This window comes from Podarcis melisellensis, assembly GCF_964234715.1.
Source record: "Podarcis melisellensis genome assembly, chromosome: 3".
Classification (NCBI taxonomy): Eukaryota; Metazoa; Chordata; class Lepidosauria; order Squamata; family Lacertidae; genus Podarcis; species Podarcis melisellensis.
Genome location: NC_138530.1, coordinates 97,778,205 through 97,803,236, shown reverse-complemented (window position 1 = coordinate 97,803,236; position 25,032 = coordinate 97,778,205). Strand labels below are relative to the sequence as shown.

Sequence of the window (25,032 nt, the reverse complement as noted above, 5' to 3'; positions counted from 1 at the left end):
TATTTTTATTTTTAATGACAGCTCAAATTGCTCCAAGTACATATTCAGCAAAAGGAAAAACAAAACAATGAAATCCTGATTTTGGCAAAAGATTCCAAAGGCATTCTAGGTGTTATATATCATTTCTGTACCTTCCAGCTTTGTGTAGATGGCAATGTTACCATTGACAAGGCCAGCAAACAAATGGTGAGTCTTGTACACGAGGCTCATGACAGTAGATTTCTCAGGAGCAAAGAAATGCTGAAGTCGCACCTTCTTTGAGCCTTGGCTACTTTTGTAAACAGAGATGCTATTAAGAAACAAGGGGAGAAAACATGCTTTAATACAGGTTTATATTCATTTTTAAGGTATCCTGGCAACTCTTAGAGAAATAAAAAGAAAAATGTATAGAACAGCAAAACTAGACATCTAATATAAATATGTGACGTGACACAACTGGGCTATGCATCTCCCCATCCTACTTCATGCCATTTGTGGGCAGGAAAACAGTGCAACAGTCTCATGCCTCATGTTGTTTATATTAGATGTTACAAGACGAACAGACTATAGTGACATAGAGCAAGGAAGGCTGGTGAATTTTATAATACACCATTTGGCTTTAGATTAGTCAAAACACAACGCAAACTACACACACACCTTCTACTGTAAGACAATATGACATTGAATAAAGCATGCAAATCAATGAACTAAAAACACTGAAAACCACCTTCCTTCTTCCATGCCAAGGCAAATGGTAGGCACACTGGAGGGCTTCGTCGGCGTATCTTCTGGCTCAGAAGGCATATTTGATTCTTTGCGTTTCTCGTATTCTGGAATGTAGACCATGCAGAGAATCCGCGATTCCACATTGAAACATTCAATAACTTTTGGACTGGAGTTTTGGAATGATACGATGGCAATTTGGCCCATTTGGTTAGTACAACTGCCAATCTGAATTTGGAAGAAAAGATGATTGTACTTTTGTAAGCAAGATCCCCGTTAACAAAAAATGCATGCAGGGCGAAACTAATTAAAGAAAGCTTCATCAAGGTTTCAGCAGTGAAATGAAGTTTTTCTGGCAACTCAAGGCTTTAAGAGAGAGATAGAAAGAAAATACTGAGGACAGGAAGGGGGAATTCAGTTTTATTCATAACAGATGAATTGGGAGCTGAGATTGTCTGTTGCAGTTGTTCTTGAAGGGTGCTATATGGCTTTTAAGATCTTGTTTGTACAAATAAATCTGCCCTGAGTGATACTTAGAACCTTTAGTCTCTGTATCTAAAAATAATGTTATTATAAGTTATGTTGGCTATAAGTCGCTGCTAGGGATGAAAGGATCTGGCAGTTTCAGTTCTCATTTTTCCATCTTAAATTCAGTTCTCCACATTCTGCAGTAATCTGCAAATTTATTTGTTTATTTAAAAAAAAGCCATCAAGGAAATTCATCAGCATTTTAGTGCAAATTTCTTCTACCACATTTCACATGCAGTTTTTTCTAATGTGCACATTGTTTCAAGTGACTTCCCCTAATATAATGCATACTTGTATGTTATTTTCACTATCTTCATTTTAATGCAAATTTATCCCCAATATGTGCAATTTTGTAAATTGTAGCTGGAGAACTGAATTGCAAAATTCAGAGTAGTGAGAATTTCGAAGGATAGCTGTGTTTTCAGTTTGCATACCGTTTCAGAAAGCGCAAATTTGGTGCACTGAACCAAATTTCTCCTCCATCTCTAGTCACTGCAAATAAACAGCACTAAGGATGAGCAGGTTTTGAGAGCAGTACCTTAAGCATCTTCCTACCAAAACATACAAATACATACTGAATGACCAAGACATGTGCCCATGATCATTTCTGCTTTGGAAAGTTGCTCCTCTTCAGTCCTTCCAGTCACCAAAAGCTCAAACTTGAACAAACTTTGGAGGACAAAGTTTTGAGAGTAAATGGAGACTTTCATGAATTCACTGCTCCTCAAGGCCACAAGCCACTCTGCTGCCAGAGTTTAAAAGAGCCAGAAAACCCAATAACTAAATGTTTTATTGAGCTGTTAATTAGCAAGTAGGTAGACAAGAAGATGCTGAAAAATCACAGGCTTCTTTTTTCAGTTTAAAGCAGCAGTGGTGTATGTGGGAGAGATAAAAATTGGACTGGTGGAGCGGGTGTATAAAACTTTCCCACCATATGCCATTTCCCCCAGCCTTGTTCCTCAAAGTAAAAAACTTATAGTATGATCTGCCTCACAGGACCAGGAAAAACTCAGGTGTTTGTGTGTTAATCAGGAAAATAGCCCAGGCAAACAGGATCAGACAGCTCTTCCTCCAGCTAATTCACAGACTAGTCCTTCTTTCCACGACTGCTTTGATCTTAAAAAAGCAGAAGATTTGATCAATAAACTCCCAGCGTCTCATCTAGCTTGGCCTAATTATGATCAACTTCCTTAGTTACAAAACCTGGCATAACTACTGAAATAAACAAATATTCTTGTCCCCCCACAACCCCCATCATTGGGCCTTTCAAGAACTTACCCACAGAAAACCATGCTCTACAGCGAGAGAATCTGGATCAGTTTCCTCCCCCGAGTATGGTTCAGGATTGTAAGCAGCACATTCCACCTTAAAACACATTAAAAATTTGATAGTCAAGTCACCTAATCTTCTTAGTGTCAAAATAAGTCTGAAATTTGGTGGCAGCAGCACATCAATTCAATGGGCTTCTTGCAGAGCAGTAGAACAATACATTTTATTTGTATGTGACATGGCCCATTTAGCATTCAAGATACTTGAACATAATAATAATAATAATAATAATAATAATAATAATAATAATAATAATTTTTTATTTATATCCCGCCCTCCCCAGCCAAAGCCGGGCTCAGGGCAGCTAACAACAATAAAATAATACAACATTCTAAAATAACCTGCAAGAATCAGCAGAGGTGGCTTAAAATGAGCTGGGGTGCATTCAGACATGGGGATTATCGTGTTCCTTTTCCTGATTATAATGCCAATGCTTCTATCTCAGATGTTAATCTTCCTTTTACACTGTGTTGCCTGCTGCATTATGGAACAGTGGCCTTTTCATCGATATACCACCATGTCACACTTAAATTTTAAATGGTTGGGTAAGAACTGCATGCTCGAATAACACCTGAAATTTCATCATGGGAAGTTACAATGTGAACTTTCTGTGACCTTTTAGGTTTATAGGGTTGCAAACAGATTTTTTTCTGAAAGCAAATAACATGGAAATGAGAGCTAAACTTCCACTAGATTCCACTAGTTTTCCAGAATCGGCTTTTATGTCATATGAAAGATAATATAAAGCATGGAAATGTCATGAAAACAGCATAAAATGCTGTCTAAAAACAGCCTTGGATTTCTTCTAAGCATGGTCCATATTTCATCTTTTCATATATCTATGTCAGGTGCCTATAAAATAGTTATAGTTACAGACAGGAGCAACGTACACAGAAGAGTAAATGAGTGAGAATTAAGAGCATAAGCTCTTGGCATATAAACTCTACAACATTAGGTAGGCTCAGAAATGGAACATGTCACATGGTAATTCAACTGAGCTATTTTCACTTCACCTCAGTGAGAAACATGTTAGCCCATGCCCATAAAAGCAAAAGGCAGATCATGCCTATGGATGCTTCAGTCAACATAGTTATCTCCTTAGCAAACAAAGATGACTCACCTTAAACTCCTGTTGTTTGGCCATCATCACAGGCATGTGCTTCACAAGCAGTGGATGCTTCTCTTTTTTTATCTGATTCCCATCATCATCTATGCAGAACCAGCCCAGCAGATTCTCCTCAGCTATAATGGCAAAACAAGATTGGGGGGGGGGGGATCAACACCTTTTTATTTAGTAAACTAGTCCGGTATGTAAAACCAATGTCTATGGACAAGGTGATAAAAAAACCTATCAGGGTTTGTTTTTTAAAAAATGATTTACACATACTGACAGACAGGAGGTCCAACCTGGAATGTCCCAGGTTGCATTGTTTCATTAGGGTGACACTAGTTATCCAAATGACAAAGGGTTTTTAATAGGGGTAGGGAAGCTGTAGCCTTCCAGAAATTGCTGGTCAGGGCTGATGGGAGTGAAGGCCAACATGGCCAATGTCAGGGATGATGGGATTCATCACTCAACTCCTTCTGGAGGGAGCTACATGTCCCTCATCTCTTCGTTTAAAGGGTTAGCAAGGGTACCAGGACATATTTTCAGAAACCTGTAAAGCCAGAGAGTCCAACCAGTAGGAGTTAAACGGGCAGAAATGATCAAATACAGAATGACAGGTTAGCCTTGTGTGAGGAAGCACGCACGATCACATATAACATATAACTACCCCACGCCATGGAAAATTGAAAAGAATTGGTGGACTGAATTACAAAAGTGTTGCAGTTCACTAGTATAATAATAATAATAATAATAATAATAATAATAATAATAATGCAATAGCTACTTTCCAGTCATCTTTAGCTTCATATGTGTATTTGGCTAAAATTTTGTAGTGCTTGACAAACTGAATGTGTTAAAATCATTAAAAAGGTAAAATACTTGGGCTGAAATACTGCGGTTCATGGCAAGCTATCAAGCGCCTATCATATGTTTCAGATCTCTCCCTTCCTGAGGGTAGAAAAGTCCAGCCTCAGGAGGCAGATTCAGGCTTGTGAAGGCCTCAGTTACCATGGGAACATCTGAAGCCCATGCCTTAACAATATAGGCAGAGGCAAAGGGGAACCACTCTTCTGTTCATCCACCATGTCCTCAGAAAGGGGGACAAACTACCCAAGCCCTGGACCTGGCATGGCTTATTTCCCTTCTATTGGGAACAATGGGTGGGAATCATAAAATTGTGTGTGTTTGTGTGCATGCACATGTGGGGAGAGGGGCATATATATCTAGTTCAAAAGACACAAATTACCACCTTCTAGCAAATATTAATTTGGGAGTTAACCAGAAGCCAACATGCATATACTATTTATTCTAAAGCTGCTTGAAACATGCTAAAACTAAATCTTACCGAGAGCAAGTTTAGCCATTTGTAAATTATTGATCCAGGATTGTTTGATGGCAGGTGTAAATGTATTGAACACCGCTGTAAAGAAAGTAGGCCGTCCTGATCTGCTAGGGGGGAAAGAAAAAGAAAGCAACAACTAAGGGCTTCAACCCATTCTCTTGGTGGAAAGAAAACAAGGCTTTCTGGGTTATAATTCTCCCGGTTGAGTAACATGAGATTTTATGGTGGACCATTTTTAAACACTACCCCATTGCCCGCAGATAGGGAAAATCAGAATTAAATCGGAGTGCAGGCTGCCATTCGGATGAGGACAAAGTCACATGGATGACATGAAGAACATGCACACATAGGATGCATCGAGTCCACTTTAACTGTCATGCGTGTACACAGCCATGGTCTCGCCCTTACCACCAGAACCTGCACTTCCTTCACAACCCAACTGTATCTTGCTTCTTCCATCACAACTCTGGAGCAGCCTTCAGAAGGAAGAGAACACTCTCCCTCTCCCACGGTGCCCGTTCTGGGTGGAGGCTCTACAACCCACTGTCTGGGTGCTTGGCAGCAGCTATTGCTAGCAACAACACCCTTGCAAACAGCGCTAGATCACTACTAACTTGTCCTGCTTTCCTGGAAGCTGAAGTTGAATCCTACAGCGGTCTGCAGCTCTGATTTCGTCTTCTTTTTTCAAAATAAGCTTTTGTAAACCTGAGGTCCAGTCATGTGCCACTGATTGATTTAAATTCTGACGGAAAGGGGAAAAGAAAAGAAGACGAACACCAAGTTTATTTTCAGTTTATGGTTCCGGTTTCTCTCTACCACTAGCACCCCTAGCTCAGCATGATAGACACTAGCAGCCTGAGTCACAAGAAAAGCAATAAGAGTTAATGCGTAGTTAGAACCTAAGTATGAACACCCCTAAGGAAAATATACTTGGAGGGAGCACAGTTTGGAGCAGGAAACTGTCTTAGTCAAGCCTTCCCTGCTTTTCTGCCTTCAACTTCTCCAGCTCCCAAACGGAACTCTTCTGAAGAGACACTCATATCGGGCTCTTAATTAGTTATTTCCCCAAGGCAACAATCCTAACTGCATCTACAATGGAAAAAATAACCCACCCACCGCCCAAGTACCTAGGTAGCAAAAGCTGAGAGCAAAGCATTTAGGGGGTGGGGTCTCCAGAGAAAGAGAGACAGCAAGGTGATTGAATCAGTATAGCCACCCACAATCCCTTGTACCACACTGAAACTACACCTTCCATTTTAGAAGTGATTAGGGCAGACCTGAATGGGATAGCATTGACCTGGCACCATCATGTGTGATTTGTGTCTGAGGGGAGCTTTCACAAATACACAAAGTATAACAAACAGCCAAAAGAAAAACCAAATAACAATTTTAACAGTCTTGGTTAAGTGCTTAAGTGGTGAGACAGTACAGTGTTTTTATTAAAACAACTTAACTATCAATAACACCACTGACATGCACCGTCATTGTATGGCAATATTTCCTAAAAATAAATAAATTGCAACTTGCAGTTTGGTGTGCTTCCACATCAGACCAAAAGGTGAGAATATGCTGCAACTCAAACTTCAGACAAGCGAAGTAAAACTAGATCAGTAAGGCATATAAAATCTACTTACAACTCTGAAGTTAAAACATTTAAAGGTAAACCAATTAATTAAGGGTATGAACAGAGTATTTGTGCTTGGGCACACACTTTCAGATCAAAAACTTCTTTAGCTAACAGGAAAGCATATCTGAGAATCAACTCAATCTGTTATGAGTTATTATTACCTGGTAGTTTCCTTTAAGACTGCCTATTAGCTGACTGATTTGGCCAACTACATTCAAATCGTGTAATAGATTCTGCAAATCGTGGTACAGTTGCCCTGGTCCCATATAAAGCTTGTCTGAAACACATTGAAAACATGCAGTATGAGTTGCCACAGCTAGCTTTATGGACAAAGACACAAGAACAGCATCCTTTATTTCAGCTACAAAGAAGAATGGTTTACAGTAGTTCATTCACGTTAACAAAATACAGACTTTCCTCTTAAGCTGGAAATTCCCCTGCAAAACAGTCTGAGTTAAATTGGGTACCTTTTGTTTGTGATATTCTCCGCTGAAAATCAACAAGCATACTGATTAAACCACATTTGAAAATAAATGGATTAGTGGAAGAACCAGGCTACATGGATACTCACAGACAACAACCCTGCCAATTCTTAATGCATCAAAGTACCAGAAACATTAAAATGTGAGGAGAAACTGTGTAATTGCAAGAGACCTGCAGATTAAGTTCCCATCACATGCTGCTTTTTCAACTAAACGGTGACCTGTTTCTTTGGCATCTGCCTACTGCAAAAATAGTAAGCAAAACGCTGGGTTCACACAAAATATATAAAAATAAAATTATCATGACGTTTAACCAATATATCAATTCACAGTATCTCAAAGTAGCCACAGAGCTGATGGCATTATCTAGCACATCCACCCTAACTTTTACCTTCCATACTTTTTATTGTGCCTTCATGATGAATTACGCTCAGGATGGTGTTGGGGCAGTTATACACAATCTCACTTCTCATCCTGCTTCCGTCTGAAAAAGATGCAGGGCAGATATACGGCTTCATTTCCTATCAGTGCATGTCTTGCAACTTCCTGATGAAATCCTGGTAGCTTTATATACCACAAATGTGCGGTATGGTTTTTGTTGTGTAGGAGTGCCCTTCCAGGCAGGAATAATGCAGTAACATTGGGTATGTGTTTCAGAACAACTAAAAGAGTAGAAATGATGTGCGGAAGGTCCTGCATGACTGCTCTACCACTGTACTATTATTGTGTCAATGGCATGTTACAGAATCCACTCACAAAAAACCCCACCAGGTTTGATGAGCTCAAAAAGCTAGAAGTAAAAAAAGGAGGGAAGGAAAGCTTGACTCAAGTGTTAGAATTCCTGCTCCATGCTTGCAGTCATGGTGTTGTTGTCTTTCACATGATGGTATATGTTTTCACTTCACAGAGCGGGAAGTGACGAAGACAGGATGTTTGTGTTACTGTGTTCCGTGAAGTGGGACTATTGTCCTTTGTTCTTTTTCTCTGTGCTGTCTGATGCTAGAGAGAGAGGGAGCCATGTTGCAGTGCTCCATGTGTGTTTATATGTAAATAAAGTAGATTAGCCAAAATGCTGAGTTGCTGAGGTCTGTTACACAAGCTGCGAAGACTCGGCAGATCCCTAAGTGTGCCGGTGTCGGGTGGCATCGGTTGCAGTGATGTTCGGGCTGAAGAAAGCTTATGAAGCTCCCGAATGATCGACCAGGAGGGAGGGAACATGCCAGTCGGGCATGTATCTCTGCCAGAGAGTCCTACTCGAGTGTAGGCTGAACTCCTGACAAAAAGGTCTTGCAGGTCCCCTGGCAGTTGCTCCTTTATGAAGACTCCTGAGGCAGGAGAGTGGAGCATGAGAAGTGGAAGCAGCTATCCCAGAAGGATGATATTGGCCTAGTTCACATGTCACATGAAACCACAGCTACAAACTATACAGTGGACCCTCGGGTTACATACCGCTCTGGATACGTAATCTTCGGGTTGCGAAAGCGGCAAACACGGAAGTATATTCTTCTGGGTTTCGCCGCTCATGCATCTGCAGAAGCGCACTATCGCGCTGCACACATGCGCAGAAGCAGATTTTTCGAGGTACACACAGACCCCCGAAACAAATTAAATTCATAACCAGGGGGTCCACTGTAGTTTAATGTGAACATGCAGCATGCTATAGTGCACATTTTCGAAATGTTCTCTCTCTGCACCTCGCCTCCCCTGCTCCTGCTGCACTGCCTGGTAAGAAGTCAACGAACAGGATGGTGATACAATGACTACTGCAATCGACACAAGATAATATCACCAAGGCAACTCTTTGTAAACAAACAACAAACGTCCATAAAAATGGCAAAAGTACTTTCCCAAATAGGTTTTATCTGAAATAATAGCAAACACAGTAAATAGAGAGTTGACTTGTAATATATCAGTGGTTCAGTGCTCATTTCTTCTCTTCACAAAATAATTTTTTATCTTGAACAATTACAAATGCAGTAATAAAGAATCCACTTGTGATATACCAATGGTTCCGTGCTCGGACGTCGTTCCGGTAATCCAACATTTCGTTGTTAAAAGGCTTAGTCATCAAGCTTTGTAGTTTGTCAAACTGAAATACATCATCCTCTTTCTACGCTCCTCCCACTGGAAACATACAGATGGGGACAGATATACCCCTGCTTTAAGTCATTTACATACTGTCCTCTCTTATATATTATTTACTACAAAGCTTGTTTACTAAGCTCTTTAGCTTATCTTGTGTCAATTGCAGGTAACAAGCCAGCCAAAACTGTTTTCAGGAAACGCTCATAATGCAAAATCACACTGCCAAAGGATCAAACTCTGCAGCACCATCTGGTGACATAACACATTTAAAACACTGCATTTTGACTAAGTAGCTGAGTCCCAGGTTTCTCCTGATGCCTGAACCCTGGACTTGCAGTTTTTCTCTCAGAACAAAACAGAAACCTTGGAGGAAGAAGAATAAAGTCAGAAGTGAAAGTTCACTTCCTTTCCAATGTTCCAGTTCTGTCAAATAATAACACAGCCTTGTGTTTGCATGTGATGGGAGAGGGGGTGAGAACTCGTTTTTTCCAAAAAGGTGAGACTGTCGGAAAAATATTACCTTAAGTTTCCAGTGAGCAGCGGGGTGGTACTAGTGTCCCTTCTGCATGGAGAATTATGTGACAACACCTGTTTTATCCTTAAGATGTTGTCGGGCACTTGCTCTATTTAATAGCTGCACCTACATGTAATAATTGCAAGAGCCCTTAACTAAGCAACTTGGAAACAGAAGTACTAAAACCCCTTAAAGAAAGAATAATGCTTGAGGACCTAGGAGCATTTGATATCAGTAGATAGCACTTGACCTTTTGCCCAGATCTGACCACAGCCTTCCTGTGAATCAATCTGACAATTCAGTACACTCAGGCGCCCAATGCAACAGACAACATAGGAAGAGAAGACTTTCCTGACAATATGCAGTATTCTTGAAATGAAACACAAAGTCAATTGTGTGCTTGAAGGTGATGTCAATCGTGAATAATGCTGTGAAGGATGGTAGGGCATGATGCGACAAGGCGGCTACAGTTCTTGCACGGGCAAGTGTGCATGTCTTGATTCTGCCTACTGAGCCATCTGCTTGTACTGTAATCAAGCAACAGAACAAAACACGCAAGAACGAAGGGCTGCAAGGGTGAGGAAAAGCTGTAAAAACCCAGATTAGGCCTACAGCTAATTTAGTACAATACGGAATTACTGTTGCGGGTCTTGGGGGAAGATGCCGCTGTTCTAAATCTGTGCGACAGAGAAGGAACAGCAGCTACAGCAACTATATGTTTCTATAAGATTTGGGCCCAAACTTTAACCCAACTAAAGCCCAAATACGGATCTCGATTTTGCCTAAATGAGAAGCTTAAGCAGCCAAATAGTGATGAAATGTCCAGATGAGAGGTTTGACATAGGTTCACAGCTGCTAAAAGAGGCAGTGGTTGAAACCCCACCACCCAAAATTATTTACAATCTGGAGATATGTCAACTTCATTGGCAGACAAGCACAGGTAACTTGCTCGGGGTGTTTCAAAAGAGGAGAAAGGAGTGAAAAATTAGAGAAGGAAAAGGTACCATATAGAGATATCACTCATCCCAAAGTGGAGGGGTAGAGAGAAAGAGATATTTTCTTCTCCAGAGGAGCATTGTAGATCAGGAGCTGGTTGGGAACTGGGGGCAACTGCGACACTGCATATTTTGTGTGCATATTTATTTATTAAACCTCTACTTCTTGCAGAAGGTTGTTTGAGTGAACACTTGGAGAGGGACACACAAGGTTGTGTTTCCCTGAGATCCTGCCTCAAAACAAAATAAAGATGGAGATGGAGAAAGGGGACTAAGGGAAAGAGCAGGAGAGAGAAGGAAACCAACTAACTTGACTGTACTCCAGAACAATTAAACAAAGTGAAGCTTTCGGTCCTCTCTTAAAAGTTTTATATGGGGAAGGAGGGGTTTTTCTGGATAATTTTTTAATTTCATTTTCATTCCAAGTGTCAAAAAATATTAATACAGTTATTACGAATGTATATACAGATTTGTCAATTTGCATGCTTCTCTTCCTTCTCCTCCCCCAAATCAAGGCTTATATTGTACAATATCACAAATCAGCCAAAGAAGAGGATAATTCCAGCTTTTCACCTTATCAAGTATCTTCAAATACACTTAAAAAAAAAAATTAAAAAACAAAGCCTGGTGCTGTTTGTGAAAAAGAAACAAACAAAAAATCCACCAGAGGCTTAGCTAAATGAGAAAGAAAAAGCCTCGGTGGTGATTTAGATGTTGATCACCAAACTCCTGGCTCTACAGATTCATTATTAATGTCAAAGCCAGTGATAAAGCAGCCAAGTTTTATTTATAGCTCCTGCTGCTCTACAAACTTCCTGCACATTTCTGTTATGTAAGCAAAGCTCTTTACATCTGTACCACCCCCAACAATAGTCATTTCACTTGTCGTTCACTCTGAGTTGGAACTAGCACGGTTGCCGTTTCCATGACTACCTCCAAAAGCTTCCCAACACCGCCCCCCCCAAACCCCCAAGACAACAGTTGAACAAACAAACTGGGTGCAGGAAGAAGAGAAGAACTGGAGTTTGCTTAGCACAGCGGTTCCAGATAAACCTATAAAGCAGATTTCACAATGCAAAGAGGTTCCAATTTGAACATATACATGGGATACATATAAAAAACAAGCTGGGCATCAGGGCGTATTAATTTACAGATGCCATAGTTCAGCTTTCCTCACATTAAATGCAGGCATGAGTTCTGGTAGTATTTTGGCTCAGCTCTCCATTTTAGAAGTAATTTGCTGGTGCAGTGGATGTTAATTCTATATTTGCCCCTCTCTCCAAAATGCCTCTTGAACGGTTTTTACTTACCTTCTGCAATTTCTTCTTCCCTGCTTTTGACATTTAACTTCTATTTTATCCCTGTAATGGCGAAGTATGTGGGGCTGCCCTTGAGGTTGGCCCAGAAGCTACAGCCAGAGCAAAATGCAGACACACCGGGGCAGACAGTTGCCACCATGTTATACAGCTGCTTAAAGAATTGCACTGGAAGCCACTTAGCTGTCAAGGTAAGTTCACTGTGTTGGTTTCTGGTGTACCAAGCCATATGCAGCTTGGCACCAGGATACTAAAAAGATCACCTCACAACTGTGCTTTACAGAAGAGTGTTTCCTGCAGATACAATCTTATCATGAGAACTGTTGTGTACAATATAATAATCATTTATTTGTACAGTAGCATTATGATAATGGCACTTTTATTTTAACCCCTTTCCTAATTAATCCTACATGGAATTTGCCTTTTACACGGCTGTTGCACAGTGCGTCGACATCTCCACTATGACCCCAAGGTATTTTTACCTATCTCCTGTAATTTCTTCTCCTGCTCTCCTTTCACATTCAACTTGCACCTTATTTACCCACTCAAAAAACCCTGCCACTTTCTTTACATTTACTTCTTCCTCCTGCAGCAAGTTCTCTCTATTATCCCTACCCTTTCTATTCCCATTTTAAAGTATTTATTATTAGATATTTTATTTCACTTTCCAGCTCCATCTGGTATGCAGGCTGAGACCCTACCTGCCCGCAGACTGTCTTGCCAGAGTGGTACATGCTATAGTTATCTCCCGCTTGGACTACTGCAATGTTTTCTACGTGGGGCTACCTTTGAATGTGACTCGGAAACTGCAATTAATCCAGAATGCAGCAGCTAGACCGGTGGCTGGGAGTGGCCGCCGAGACCATATAACACCGGCCCCGGCTACTTTTACTCAGTATGCAAAACATTGGTCCAATAAAAGGCTATGGCAGAGCTAGGAAGTGGGCAGACAAGTGAGCAGGATGTGGCAATGAATCCCACCTGAAAATGGCCCAAGACCCACAGGTAAATCCCAGTCTACTGCTCTAGAAGCACTGCGGTACAACAAAAATATCAAACTGTTCTGAGGTCAGGAAAGAAGCAGCCATATGTTTGGTGGTAAAATCCTGGCATGCTTTAAGAAGGTCAGTTGGGTTGTATTAAGAAGCAAAGTGAAACAAACCACTATAGCCCTTATAATAGGACTATGGTAGAGCTTCCATTAAAAAGAAGGTGGTTCCATCATACTATATATGCCTTAAATGTTTGATAATTGCCTGTCATCTCCGTAACACAAAGAAATCCAAAAATACACAGTGGAAAACCAAACCAAAATAAAATCTTCATCACAGCATCTGCCTGCATCATTGCCACAAATTATATTGGAAGTTTAAATAATTCAGAGCAGCAGCACTTGCTACCTTTGCCACATCTTTGAGTGAATATATTATTCCTGAAGCGCAACCAAAACAAGAGTTATACGTTTTTGTTATTTCCATACAGAGAGCCTATTTCAGTTAAAAAGTGGAGATATTTGAGTTAACAAGTTATTTTCCTTTCAGGAGAAGAGGATTTAAGACATTAAGCCCTTTTCACAGCTAGTTAGGACAGTATTAATGGTTCCTACAGATTTGTGTTTTAAAAATCAAGCCAAGCTAATTTTGTCACAATCATTCCTCTTGCTCTTCACAGGGATGTTGTCTAGCTCAGCTTTAAGTTGTACTCACTTTCTGCTGAAATCAAGCCAGCTACTTCTGAGCCCTAAGTGTGAAACCAATGTCTTTAAAAGCTACTAAACCATCCCAGCAATAAGGATGATCTAAGATGAAGCAATGAGGCTCTGCTAGATAAACCTCTATAGAAACCAAATATTTGCTTTCTACTTGCTCGATAGACATTTACATATAATTTATAATCCTTGTAATATAAACCAAACATGAGAGATGAGATAATAGAATAGAATAGAATGATCGATACAATACGATAATATAGGACCACATGAGCTTGCCCTCAATTAACCCCGTCTTCTGAAGGGCAGGACCTTTGCCCATGGTGGTACCAAAACTATGAAATTCCCACCCTTGGGATGCTCACTTTTCCAAAAAGTGTTTGGGATTTGGATGGCTATTACGTAACATACTGCCTCTGCTGATTGATTTTATTTAGTGCAAATGCCCTAAACTACAGTGCTCTAGTAACCATGTGACCAAGCCTAGCAAGCGCCCTGTATGCCAACCAGTTTTGTACCACAAGCGAGGCTGATGCCACTGTACCACCTGAATGGAAGGGTATCTATAAATGCCTAGGCCAGGATCTTTAGGAAAATGTCATCGAAAGAGCTGCCTGGGGCTCAGAACACAAACTGCAAAGCACAGCAACAGGGTCAGTTACAGCTGTATGAAGTAGTTCCTACAGCCTTCTGAAGCAGTGGGATTTCAAGTAAAGAAAGTTGTTATTATAGTAAGTCCGAGGATTGCTTCAGAAGCCAAAATTGCATATAGTCAAAACACATTGGGTTCAATGGTGGGTGAGATTGACAAAGTCTTTTTACCTGCATGCCCACACCCCTTTCCTGTTTTTAATTTTTTTCTTGCCAAGTGTGTAAAGCTGAATGTGCAGAAGTTAAATATGCATAAGTTGCTGTATTTAAAAACAAAAACAAAAAAATGTTATAAATAAAATGGTATCCAGCTGGCCTCTTATATAGCTTACAGCTTAATTTTTCATTCTTTATGTGATATTTACAGGAGGAATAAAGAGGGATTCAAAATCCTCAAAACACAGTTCTAACTAAAATCTATTATCTTGCCATATCACTTGATACAATTAACCAAAGGTAAAATGAAATGTAAAGTTGTAGAAGCCAGACAGTGTAAGGACGGTATTGCAACAACTTCTCTCCCTACAAAGAAATGATTTTGTAGGGTTGAGATTATTGAAGAGAAAATAGACAAATGCTGTATGGGTGATTCAAGCCAAGGACACAAATCACCATCAATTAACAATTCACAACAAGGTTGTTCGTTACATACTAAGGTTACTTTATAAAACATATAAACACATTTTTTCTGAGCTGTCTTAGACGAGGTAATCCTTAAGAACTTAATACTCTTAAATGCAATTAGAACAATTTCCTGTCTCCCATTCTCAGTTCAAGCTGGAGACGGTACAAAAAAGGACAAGTAAACGATGAAGCTGTTTACTTCCTTAAGAGTTAAGCCTAACAAGATGGCAAAAGTGGAGGAAAAATTCTCTTTCGTAGCAACAGGTATTTAGGGTCAGCCAATGAAGCAGATCAGCAGTAAACTGGGGACTGACAAAAGAAAGTAATTCTTCACACAGTCTATAATTAACTGAAGGAACTGACTATCACAAGATGGAATACCATCACCACAATTTCAAATAACTTTTTAAAAAGGATTAGATAAATCTGTGGAGGCAGACAGCCATTTATATAGACCTATGAGTGCCTTTTCAACTCCTTCATATCTGCTTGTTACCTTCCATTGGTGTCCAGTTAATCACAGCTGAAAACAATGTCTCACCAGAGTTCCAGGATCACATAGACCAGGCTTCCTCAACCTGGGCCCTCCAGATGTTTTTGGCCTACAACTCCCATAATCTCTAGCTAGCAGGACCAGTGGCCAGGGATAATGGGAATTGCAGTCTCAAAACATCTGGAAGGCCGAGTTTGAGGAAGCCTGACATAGACTTAAGTGTGAAGGTTCCCCTATCTCAGATACCCACAGAAATGCATGGATGTTGTGGGCAGGAAAAGTCATGCAACACCAGGGCAGGGTCAACAGCATAACTTCCTTTCTATACATTTTGCACTTTCAATGTGAGCAATGCATTATGGGGGATGAAAACCAAAGGAGTATCTGGTTTGATCCTCAGTGTTCCTATGGAAACCAGAAGCTGTCCACATTAGTTAGTACTCATTTGTCAATAAACCTGGTCAACCTTTAAAGAACTGTGGTACAAGATGGGTTGAAGGATTGAAAGCCCTGTTCCATGCCCAATAAGCATGGGATGCCTTTGCCCGCCTGCGCTGTGGCCCATAGATTGCAGCAAAATACTGGGCATGGTTTTGCGCAATATCTTCTCTGTGTGATGGGCTCATGAGAAAAATCTGTCCCGTGAGCCCTTGCTGAAGAGGGGAGAGGAAACCCTATATAAGGCTGCTTCCCCTGGAGCTCACGGACATTTTGCTTTGAGAGCTTCCTGCCCACCCACCCACCCTTGGGTTAGTGCAATTTTGGGTCACTGGTTGACAGGGCTGGAAATGATTCCCCCCCCCCCTCAACCTGATAGGCACTTGGTTTTCCCTCAGTGAAAATATGGCTTTCCGTTGTTAGGCGGAAGAACATTGTTTTGTATGATGGCAGAAATGGCATTGGGCAGGATCAGCATAGTATAGGGAACCCCCATAAGGGGCCCAAGGGGAGGATTGACCACGGCAAACCTAAATGTGGGTTCGGTATCTGGTTGGAATCTGCACCCTGGTTCCCCAGTGAGACCTTGCTTGCTTGGCTTGCAAGGTTTAACACTGGCCGAGTCCCATAGTATAAGTTTGGAGCGATCCAAACCCAGCTAATCCATTTCATCAACATGGGGCTTGTGGAATGGTGAACTGATCCTGGGATCCAATGCCATGCCCACCCTTGCCCTGCCTGCTGCTGTCAATAAAAAAATTGGCCTGATTTCATCCCATCACAAGGGACGTGGGTGACGCTGTGGGTAAAACCTCAGTGCCTAGGACTTGCTGATCGTATGGTCGGCGGTTCGAATCCCCGTGGCGGGGTGAGCTCCCGTCTTTCGGTCCCAGCTCCTGCCCACCTAGCAGTTCGAAAGCACCCCTAAGTGCAAGTAGATAAATAGGTACCGCTTTATAGCGGAAAGGTAAACGGCGTTTCCGTGTGCTGCGCTGGTGCTGGCTCGCCAGAGCAGCTTCGTCACGCTGGCCACGTGACCCGGAAGTGTCTCCGGACAGCGCTGGCTCCCGGCCTCTTAAGTGAGATGAGCACACAACCCTAGAGTCAGACACGACTGGCCCGCACGGGCAGGGGTACCTTTACCTTTACCATCCCATCACAGTCTGGTTATTTTGCTGCTCTCATGGGTCACATAATTTGCCTGCCTGGGCAAATAAATGCTTGTTCTTTATTTCTTCCAGAATGAACAGAAACTAGTTCACTTTGTATAAGAAGGTTTGTTGTTTTTAAAAGGAAGATGTTGGCTCTCCAAGTTTTAGTCCTAAAATGAGAAAGCCTGTAAGAGCCTGCTTCCAGCATATGGGTGGGTAGGAAAGTCAGTTGATACAATCCTTCATATCTGGTGGAAGTATTCCAACACTGAGTCTTACCCAGACAACATGTGCACCTGCTTCAGAAGCTCTGCAAGTTTCACAGGTTAATAATACATTATACAGGTGCTACAGTTGCAACTGAGAAGTCATAGGGCACGGGGCACACTCAGTATTGTCAAATGCTTCTATGAAGCAGTGCACACACAATGTAGACTACTTTAAACTACACCAGGAAGAGTGGATTTCATACAAAGTGCCTGGTATAACATAAAACACATGTTTGTTGTGGCAGATGTGAAGTACTTACAGACCTCTAGATCTGCTCAACATGAAAATGCCCTCATTTTTTTAGCTCACAGTAATTTTTTGAGACGCTATACCCCACCCCATCTAACTTCTAGTCAACTGAGATCAATGTGACCAAACCAAGTGCTTATTTATCCAAATAATCCATTGTCTGAAAACTGTTTAGTCCACTGACACTGGAACACAAATTTCAAAATATGTCAATATTACTCACTAGACATCAGCTTCACCAGTGGCTGCCAGTTCAACTTTGGCAGACTGGGCATTTGTAGTTTTCACAATAGGAGTGTTGCATAATATCAAATTACGCCAAGATGATCACACTCTCTAAACATTAGAGCTGGGGAGCCATGCTTCCAAATATTAACATAAAAACATAACTTGTGGTATGGTAATGACATAAAGGAAAGCACTCCACCAACTCATGAACAATGAGAAAGGAGTAGCCATAAGAAAATACTAGCTGATACTTACTTGGCTTGGCATTAACAGCAATATTCTCAGAGGAATGTTGGGGAGGGAATCTGCAATTTTCATCTTGACCTTCATTGCTCCCATACTCTATAACGTCCACATGCCCAAGGGGAACACTCCATTTTAGTAAGTACCTTTCGCCAGTCACAATGCCACTGTTTTCATGGGAAGAACTGAAAGAAGGCCACAAGAGAACAGTTTACAGTATGAGAGATGTTTTAGCAGACATTTAAATTCCAGCATACACTTTCAACTGCAAATGTTTTGATATACTTTTCTTTATTTTTTTCCTCCTAAAGGTGTTCTCCTATTTTTAAGCTGCTTCTTGGGGGGGGGGGGAGGTTCCAAAGGAAAAGTTATTTTCCTAATTAAAGGATAAAATGATATCATGCAAAAGGAAAAGGCAGTTTTGCAGGCTTCCCTTCACTCTCCCCCTAGGACACAGTGCTCTGAGGAAACACCTTGTATAGCTATTCTGAGACCTTGGTTACATATTGCTTTTATGCTTTACATTAGAATATGCCGGAACCAGCCCAAGGTGTTATGCTGTGTGAGGCGAACCAGCAACTAGAATCCCACCCCCACCTCAAGTTTTTGTTTCTCACAAGTGATTCTCTTCTTCCCTGATAATAACAATGATAATAAGTAACTTAACTATTTGCTACACTTCAATGACACCCAAAATCAGCTGCCTGAGGCGGCAACCTTCATTCTGCCTTATGATAGGGCTGGCCCTAAGAACAAGCATATGAATGAAGGCTGATAGATTAAATATATATGTTCATAAAAAATCCTACAAGAGGAAAAAAACCAGGCACACAGTAGAACAGGAGAAATATTAGAATAGCCACAACAACCCTTCATTTTAAATCACAAACGCATAACAAGACCGTAAATTTTCAGATGGAAGGAGAGGAGAAAGTTGGAGAAATTATAAACCCCATTAATGATAACAGCATCTAAACAACCTGTGGGCAGAACTCTGTCCACTGGACGCTCTGTAGGAAGGAGGCAATTTTTGCTGGCTCCCCCTTCTTCCTACAGTCTCCTGTGCTTCTGGAAAAAATGTGCTAGATGCTTGGAGGTGGACGACATACCCTGCAAACAACATTCAACTTGGCGATGAGAATGCAGCTTAGACGTGGCAATCATCTCTTCTACACTGCTCTCCAGTAGATATTGTTGAACCTCAGCCCCTTCCATTTGCATAAGGGCAGTCTGGATGTGATTCAATAGGCTTAAAAGTTGTTAACAACACATATGACTATATCTAGAGAAATCTTGGATCAGAATTGCTTGCTTAAGTTGAGAAGGTTCCTTTTTCCTTCTAGCGTTTTTAAACTGGTGCTCAGAAACAGGGTAGGCCTGTTTTCTTCAATATGTCAAATTCAGAGGACATGTTGCAGTTGCCATAGGAATGCTGCTGAATAGAGCTTCTCTGTGATGAGAGACCAACTCAGCCTACATTTGTAAATATGTGCCACCTACGCCCTCATGCAACCCTCTCTCTCTCGAGATTCCTAGCAGCACTAGATGGGGCTTGAATAATGCACTGTGACTTGTCCACTTGTTTGTGAACAATGGGAGAAACAAAAGGGGGAAGGAGCCCAACTGTGATCTGCAAAACATGGAGCAAAAAGATTTGCTGCATCATGGCCTAATTATATTATGCAAATAGCTTCTGCAATCCTCACTCCATTTGATCGGATTTGTAGGATGGGCATTGGTGACCTATTTTAAAAGATGGAATGTGTATATGTCAGGAAAATCTATGCCAGAGCTTGAAACAGAGCTGTCCCACATCTCCCACATTCAAAACACGAATGATTACAGTGTTAATATCTACAAACAAAAAGGTACTTTCTAATCTGCACCCAGCAAACAGCTCACAGTGAGTTAGGTCTAAACAAACTCAGCATCCTTCAGAATGCTGCTGGAATGCAACTCATATTATCTCCCAACAGTCTGCAAGGGGTGATGAGAGTTTGAGTTAGAGTAAGTGGCCTTGGCACAGTATACCTAAAGGAGTGTCTCCACCCCCATTGTTCAGCCTGGACGCTGAGGTCCTCCTCCGAGGGTCTTCTGCTGGTTCCCTCACTGCGAGAAGCGAAGTTACAGGGAACCAGGCAGAGGGCCTTCTCGGTAGTGGCACCCACCCTGTGGAACACAGGGAGAAATAAACAACTATCTAACTTTTATTGAAAACATTTGAAGGCAGCCCTGTGAAGTTTTTAATGTTCGATATTTTTTTCGTATTTTTACTATCCTGCTAGTTGCTGCCCAGAGTGGCTGGGGCAGGGTATAAATATAATAACAACAACAATCTGAAGGGCAACAGAAATCAAGGTGATTTAGGCCAGATTCTCAAGCCATCTAACCCAGTGCCATAGTTCTAGCAGATATCCCTTGATGTTGGATATTGAACAAGAGACCTTCTACATAAAAAGCATGCACTCTCACTGACCTGGGTCCCTTCCCATATTCACAGAATCAGCAGAACAGAAAAGCCATGTGTAACAGTTACAGCAACACAGTTTCTCTTCAGCATAACTGCATCCTCTCTCTCTCCACATTCTCAGATATCCTTTTCAGCCTTAGGGCAGCATTGCTCCTTGGCCAGTCCACCAAGAACCACATGCAAAAGCGGTGTGTAGCCACTTCACAAAACTTAGAAATTCACACACACATACAACAAACATGCACATCATGCAGCCCCCCACATGCATGGATGCGCGCGCACACACACAGTCTCTCCTTTTCTGCAGTGTATACTAATAGTTTATAACTCCGCTCTGAGTTGACTATAAAATCATAGATCTGACACTAACAATCTGGTTCCCAAACAAGCCAGGCACTTTTGCAGCCTGTTTTATGAATGTTTACTCAGACATAAGTATCACTGAATTAAGTTGGGGCTTACTCTCAAGTGTACCTAAGATTCACAGCTGTAAAGATCTCTTAAAATGTAAAGGGACCCCTGACCATTAGGTCCAGTCATGGCTAACTCTGGGGTTGCGGGACAGCTTCTGGGTTATGTGGACAGCATGACTAAGCCGCTTCTGGCGAACCAGAGCAGCACACGGAAACGCCGTTTACCTTCCCGCTGGAGCGGTACCTATTTATCTACTTGTACTTTGATGTGCTTTCGAACTGCTAGGTTGGCAGGAGCAGGGACTGATCACAAGTCCTAGGCTCTGTGGTTTAACCCACAGCACCACCCATGTCCCACACTCTTCAGGGTACCCTACAGCTAAGCTGCAACAGGAGCAGCAACCAAGCCACTCTCCCTGCCCACCTGCCTAGAGGAGGACTTGTTGCACTCTCTGTAGTTACATATTTTGGCTACTCTTGAGAAAGGTTATGAGGGATCGTATCTCTCTGAACCACAAACATAGAGGAAGCAGAAGGCACAAAGATTTCAGAGTACCAGGATAAGGAAGTGATACCCTGCTTATGGGGTGCAGTGCCTGCAATGACTTGCAATTGCTTTTGAGGTGCTTTTTGATATCTCCCATAGGTATTTTATTTCTCTCCTCAAACCCATGGAACACCTCAACATCACAGTGATCAGCACAATTAAAAAAAAAAAAGACAAAACAGTGCTGCCAAATTTCAGGAACTCTCCCACTCTCTGTTTTAGAGAACGCAGGTAGAATCTTACCGGACATTCACAGTTGCACACATCAGTACATCATTTAACATGAAGAGTCGCCGCTCTTTGGTTTTCACGATTTCTCCTCTGTCGTTGTAAACAGTTTCCAGCATATCATCAGTTCGCACGAGGCACCTGTTCCCACTGCTAAGTAACTGAAGTTTTGCAAGAGAGAGAGAGAGAGGGAGAGAGAGAACCCCAAAGTGACTAATTCATAACACTCCTAGAAATGGGGTTTTTATTTTTTGCTTTAAAAGCTTCTATGAATCAGGATCTGGCACGCACAACAGTTTTTGTAAATTTTATTAAAACCTTGGCTATGTCAATGCAAGTTCATCAACAACTTTCCTTGAATAATCACTTTGAGAATGGGGTCAAGGGGTGGTGGTTGCAATTATTACTGAGTAACAAGAATTTTGTTTTGCTACAGACACTCCGTCTAAACCAGCCTTTCTCAACCTGTGGGTCCCCAGATGTTGTTGAACTACAACTCCCATCACCTCTAGCTAGCAAGGCCAGAGCTCAGGGATGATGGGAGTTGTAGTCCAACAACATCTGTAGACCCACAGGTTGAGAACCGCTGGCTAAACCCTCCTTTTGCCTTTAGGTTGGCAACTCCAACTCCAGAGGCCACAGCTGTTGATTCCTACTCTGATGGGGTGTTCTTAAGGCAAAAATGATACAGCCTCAATCCAGGGGTGGAGGAAGGGGGTGCGGTGGGGGTGGGCCGCCCCAGGTGTTACAACTGAAAGGAGTGACAAAATGCCAGGCGGCACTCACCACGGGGCCTGCAGTGTGCCCGAGCTACACATCTCTCCTGAGAGTGACACGGTGGCTTGGGCGCCCGCAGGCTCCACGCTGCCCCAAAAGGTCCACCCGCTGGCTCCTCCTCAGCTGTAGGGCGGCTGAGTGGGAGGAGGCAGGCAGACTCCTCGGAGACCCCCGGAGCATCCTGCCCTGGCTCGCCCTGTCCCGCGGGCGGCTGGCCCCGCCCCTGGCCGCAGAGCACACGCACCGCCCCAGGCACCCAATCGGCTTGCTCTGCTGCTGGCTGAATCCAGCCTTAGAATATGATTTAGCATTTGAATGGAGACAGACATAGTATAAAAGAAGGGCTCATAGCACTGCATATTCATCAACACAAACCAATCCACCAGCCTGACTCCTGCTTGTTCCCTTGGTCACACTTATTTTCTACTTAATGGAAGCATTATTGTTTTTATTATTATTAGTAGTAGTATATAACAACAACAACAACAACAACAACATAAATTTAATAAATAAATTTAAAATTAAAATTATTAGTCGCTTTTTTGCCATGGAAATTCAAAGTAGCATTCAATATTTTAAGCAAAAAGCTAACACATACATTTAAACCAGCAAAAACAAAAAAAAACTACAGGCCTGATTAAAAAAAGAATGTTTTTGCCTTTGTTTAAATCTTTCCCAATGGGGTAAGTGGGACTTAGAAGAAGTGCTTATTTTTTTGGTGTGTTCATGTCATGCCCACTTATTTCATACTAGTTTCCAACTCCATTTTTTAAAAAAAGGAAAAATTGCCTTTGAAACATATATCCTACACAACATTAGTGGAGGAAAGATTAAAAGGTACTGGCTGGAGTTGTGTTTTCCAGTTTGCTTGAAACAGAAATACATTTGTGCAAAGTATGTGTTGAAGATATGGGGAAGGATAAAGATATAATAAAGTTATTGACCTTGGTGGGTAAACATCTCCACCACAATTGTTACCCCAAACCACATGGTACATTTTAGAAGATGGCTTTGTCAGCATTACAGTGCTACTGAACCAAACACATGACCTCAAAATGCCATTTTCCAGCACAGGAAGGGGGGAAAAATAGACACCCACACTCTCAATGTGAAAGGCATCTGGTTTGTCTGATATCTACTTCCTCTACAAGAGAAATCAGGAAGGAGCAAAAGGATGGCTGTTCCAACCTTGTTCAGATAACGCTCATTCATGGCTTTTGCGATTTGTTTTATTTCGCAGCGCTGATCTGCATCCCTTTTCCTTTCGTTTAATTTCTCTGCCAACGTTTCAAGCTCTGTGAGGGCCATCTGTAGAGGCAGTCTGTCAGGGTGGCCTTTAGTCGTGTTCTTCAACATATCCTTAAAAGACCCCCCAATAAAACCCCAAATTATTATGGTTACTATTTCAGCACAAGTCAAGATTTATTTTTTTTATGATCTCAGGATACCCAAGCAGTAATGTCAAGCCTTTTGTCCCATCATCATCTCTAAAGTGTACCTATAGCACGTGCCTGAGAATATGGTTGGCATGTCAAGAAAGATGCACAGACAAAAATGTTCCCAGTACCCCAGATTTGACAAATTTCCATCCACATCCAGGTTGTTAAAGCCTAGGATGTCTCCTTACAACTCTTCTTCACATGGAGGGGTGAGGCAAGGGCCATATTTTAACCGGATGATACTTTCCTATCAATCGCTCATTAATCCATTTAAACCTATTTCTATGTTGTGGGCTGTACATTACATTCGAATATACAGGCACTGTTGCATGTGCAGCACTAAGCCATGCAAATGAGCAAACATGCAGGCTTCTCAGAGCAAAGATTGTGGCTGCTATGCTCCTCCTGATACTTTGATACTGATACTTTGGGTGCAAAATATCAGCATCTATGTATTGCATAAGGGGGAAAATGAGGAAGTGTTATCAATGGTTCCAGTCCATCAGCTCATCACCTGATAGATTCTGTACTGTTGGGCAAGTTCTATATTTCCGTGGAAAGTTTTATGTTCCAAAGGATATTTTGCAACATGGCCCTACTAAATTCCATGTAGTCATGGCTCTATAATAAAAGGTGACCAACTAAGCAGTATCTTTTTCACAGACATGGAGTTCATATGGCTCAGGCATTAGGAGGCTAAAGGTAAAGGTAAAGGGACCCCTGACCATTAGGTCCAGTCGTGGACGACTCTGAGGTTGCAGTGCTCATCTCGCTTTATTGGCTGAGGCAGCCGGCGTACACCTTCCGGGTCATGTGGCCAGCATGACTAAGCCGCTTCTGGCGAACCAGAGCAATGCACGGAAACGCCGTTTACCTTCCCGCTGGAGCAGTACCTATTTATCTACTAGCACTTTGACATGCTTTCGAACTGCTAGGTGGGCAGGAGCAGGGACCGAGCAACGGGCACTCACCCCGTTGCAGGGATTTGAACCACCAACCTTGTGATCGGCAAGTCCTAGGCTCTGTGGTTTAACCCACAGAACCACCCACGTCCCATTTAGGAGGCTATCAGGAG

General features: G+C 41.9%; 1 protein-coding gene across 6 annotated transcripts in view; it reads right to left on the bottom strand.

The window, feature by feature from the left end:
• ARHGEF10 (Rho guanine nucleotide exchange factor 10) overlaps positions 1–25,032 on the bottom strand; it is a 99,918-nt gene that overhangs the window by 27,942 nt on the left and 46,944 nt on the right. For all 6 annotated transcript variants that reach the window (XM_081905965.1, XM_081905964.1, XM_081905968.1 and 3 more), the window contains 10 exons: positions 23,707–23,877; positions 21,757–21,902; positions 18,096–18,268; positions 6,798–6,913; positions 5,624–5,751; positions 5,013–5,113; positions 3,680–3,801; positions 2,509–2,595; positions 707–930; positions 132–289 (listed from right to left, as the gene is read on the bottom strand). In XM_081905965.1, coding sequence (XP_081762091.1) covers positions 132–289; positions 707–930; positions 2,509–2,595; positions 3,680–3,801; positions 5,013–5,113; positions 5,624–5,751; positions 6,798–6,913; positions 18,096–18,268; positions 21,757–21,902; positions 23,707–23,877 — 1,426 coding nt within the window. The remainder of the gene's footprint in view (positions 1–131; positions 290–706; positions 931–2,508; positions 2,596–3,679; positions 3,802–5,012; positions 5,114–5,623; positions 5,752–6,797; positions 6,914–18,095; positions 18,269–21,756; positions 21,903–23,706; positions 23,878–25,032) is intronic.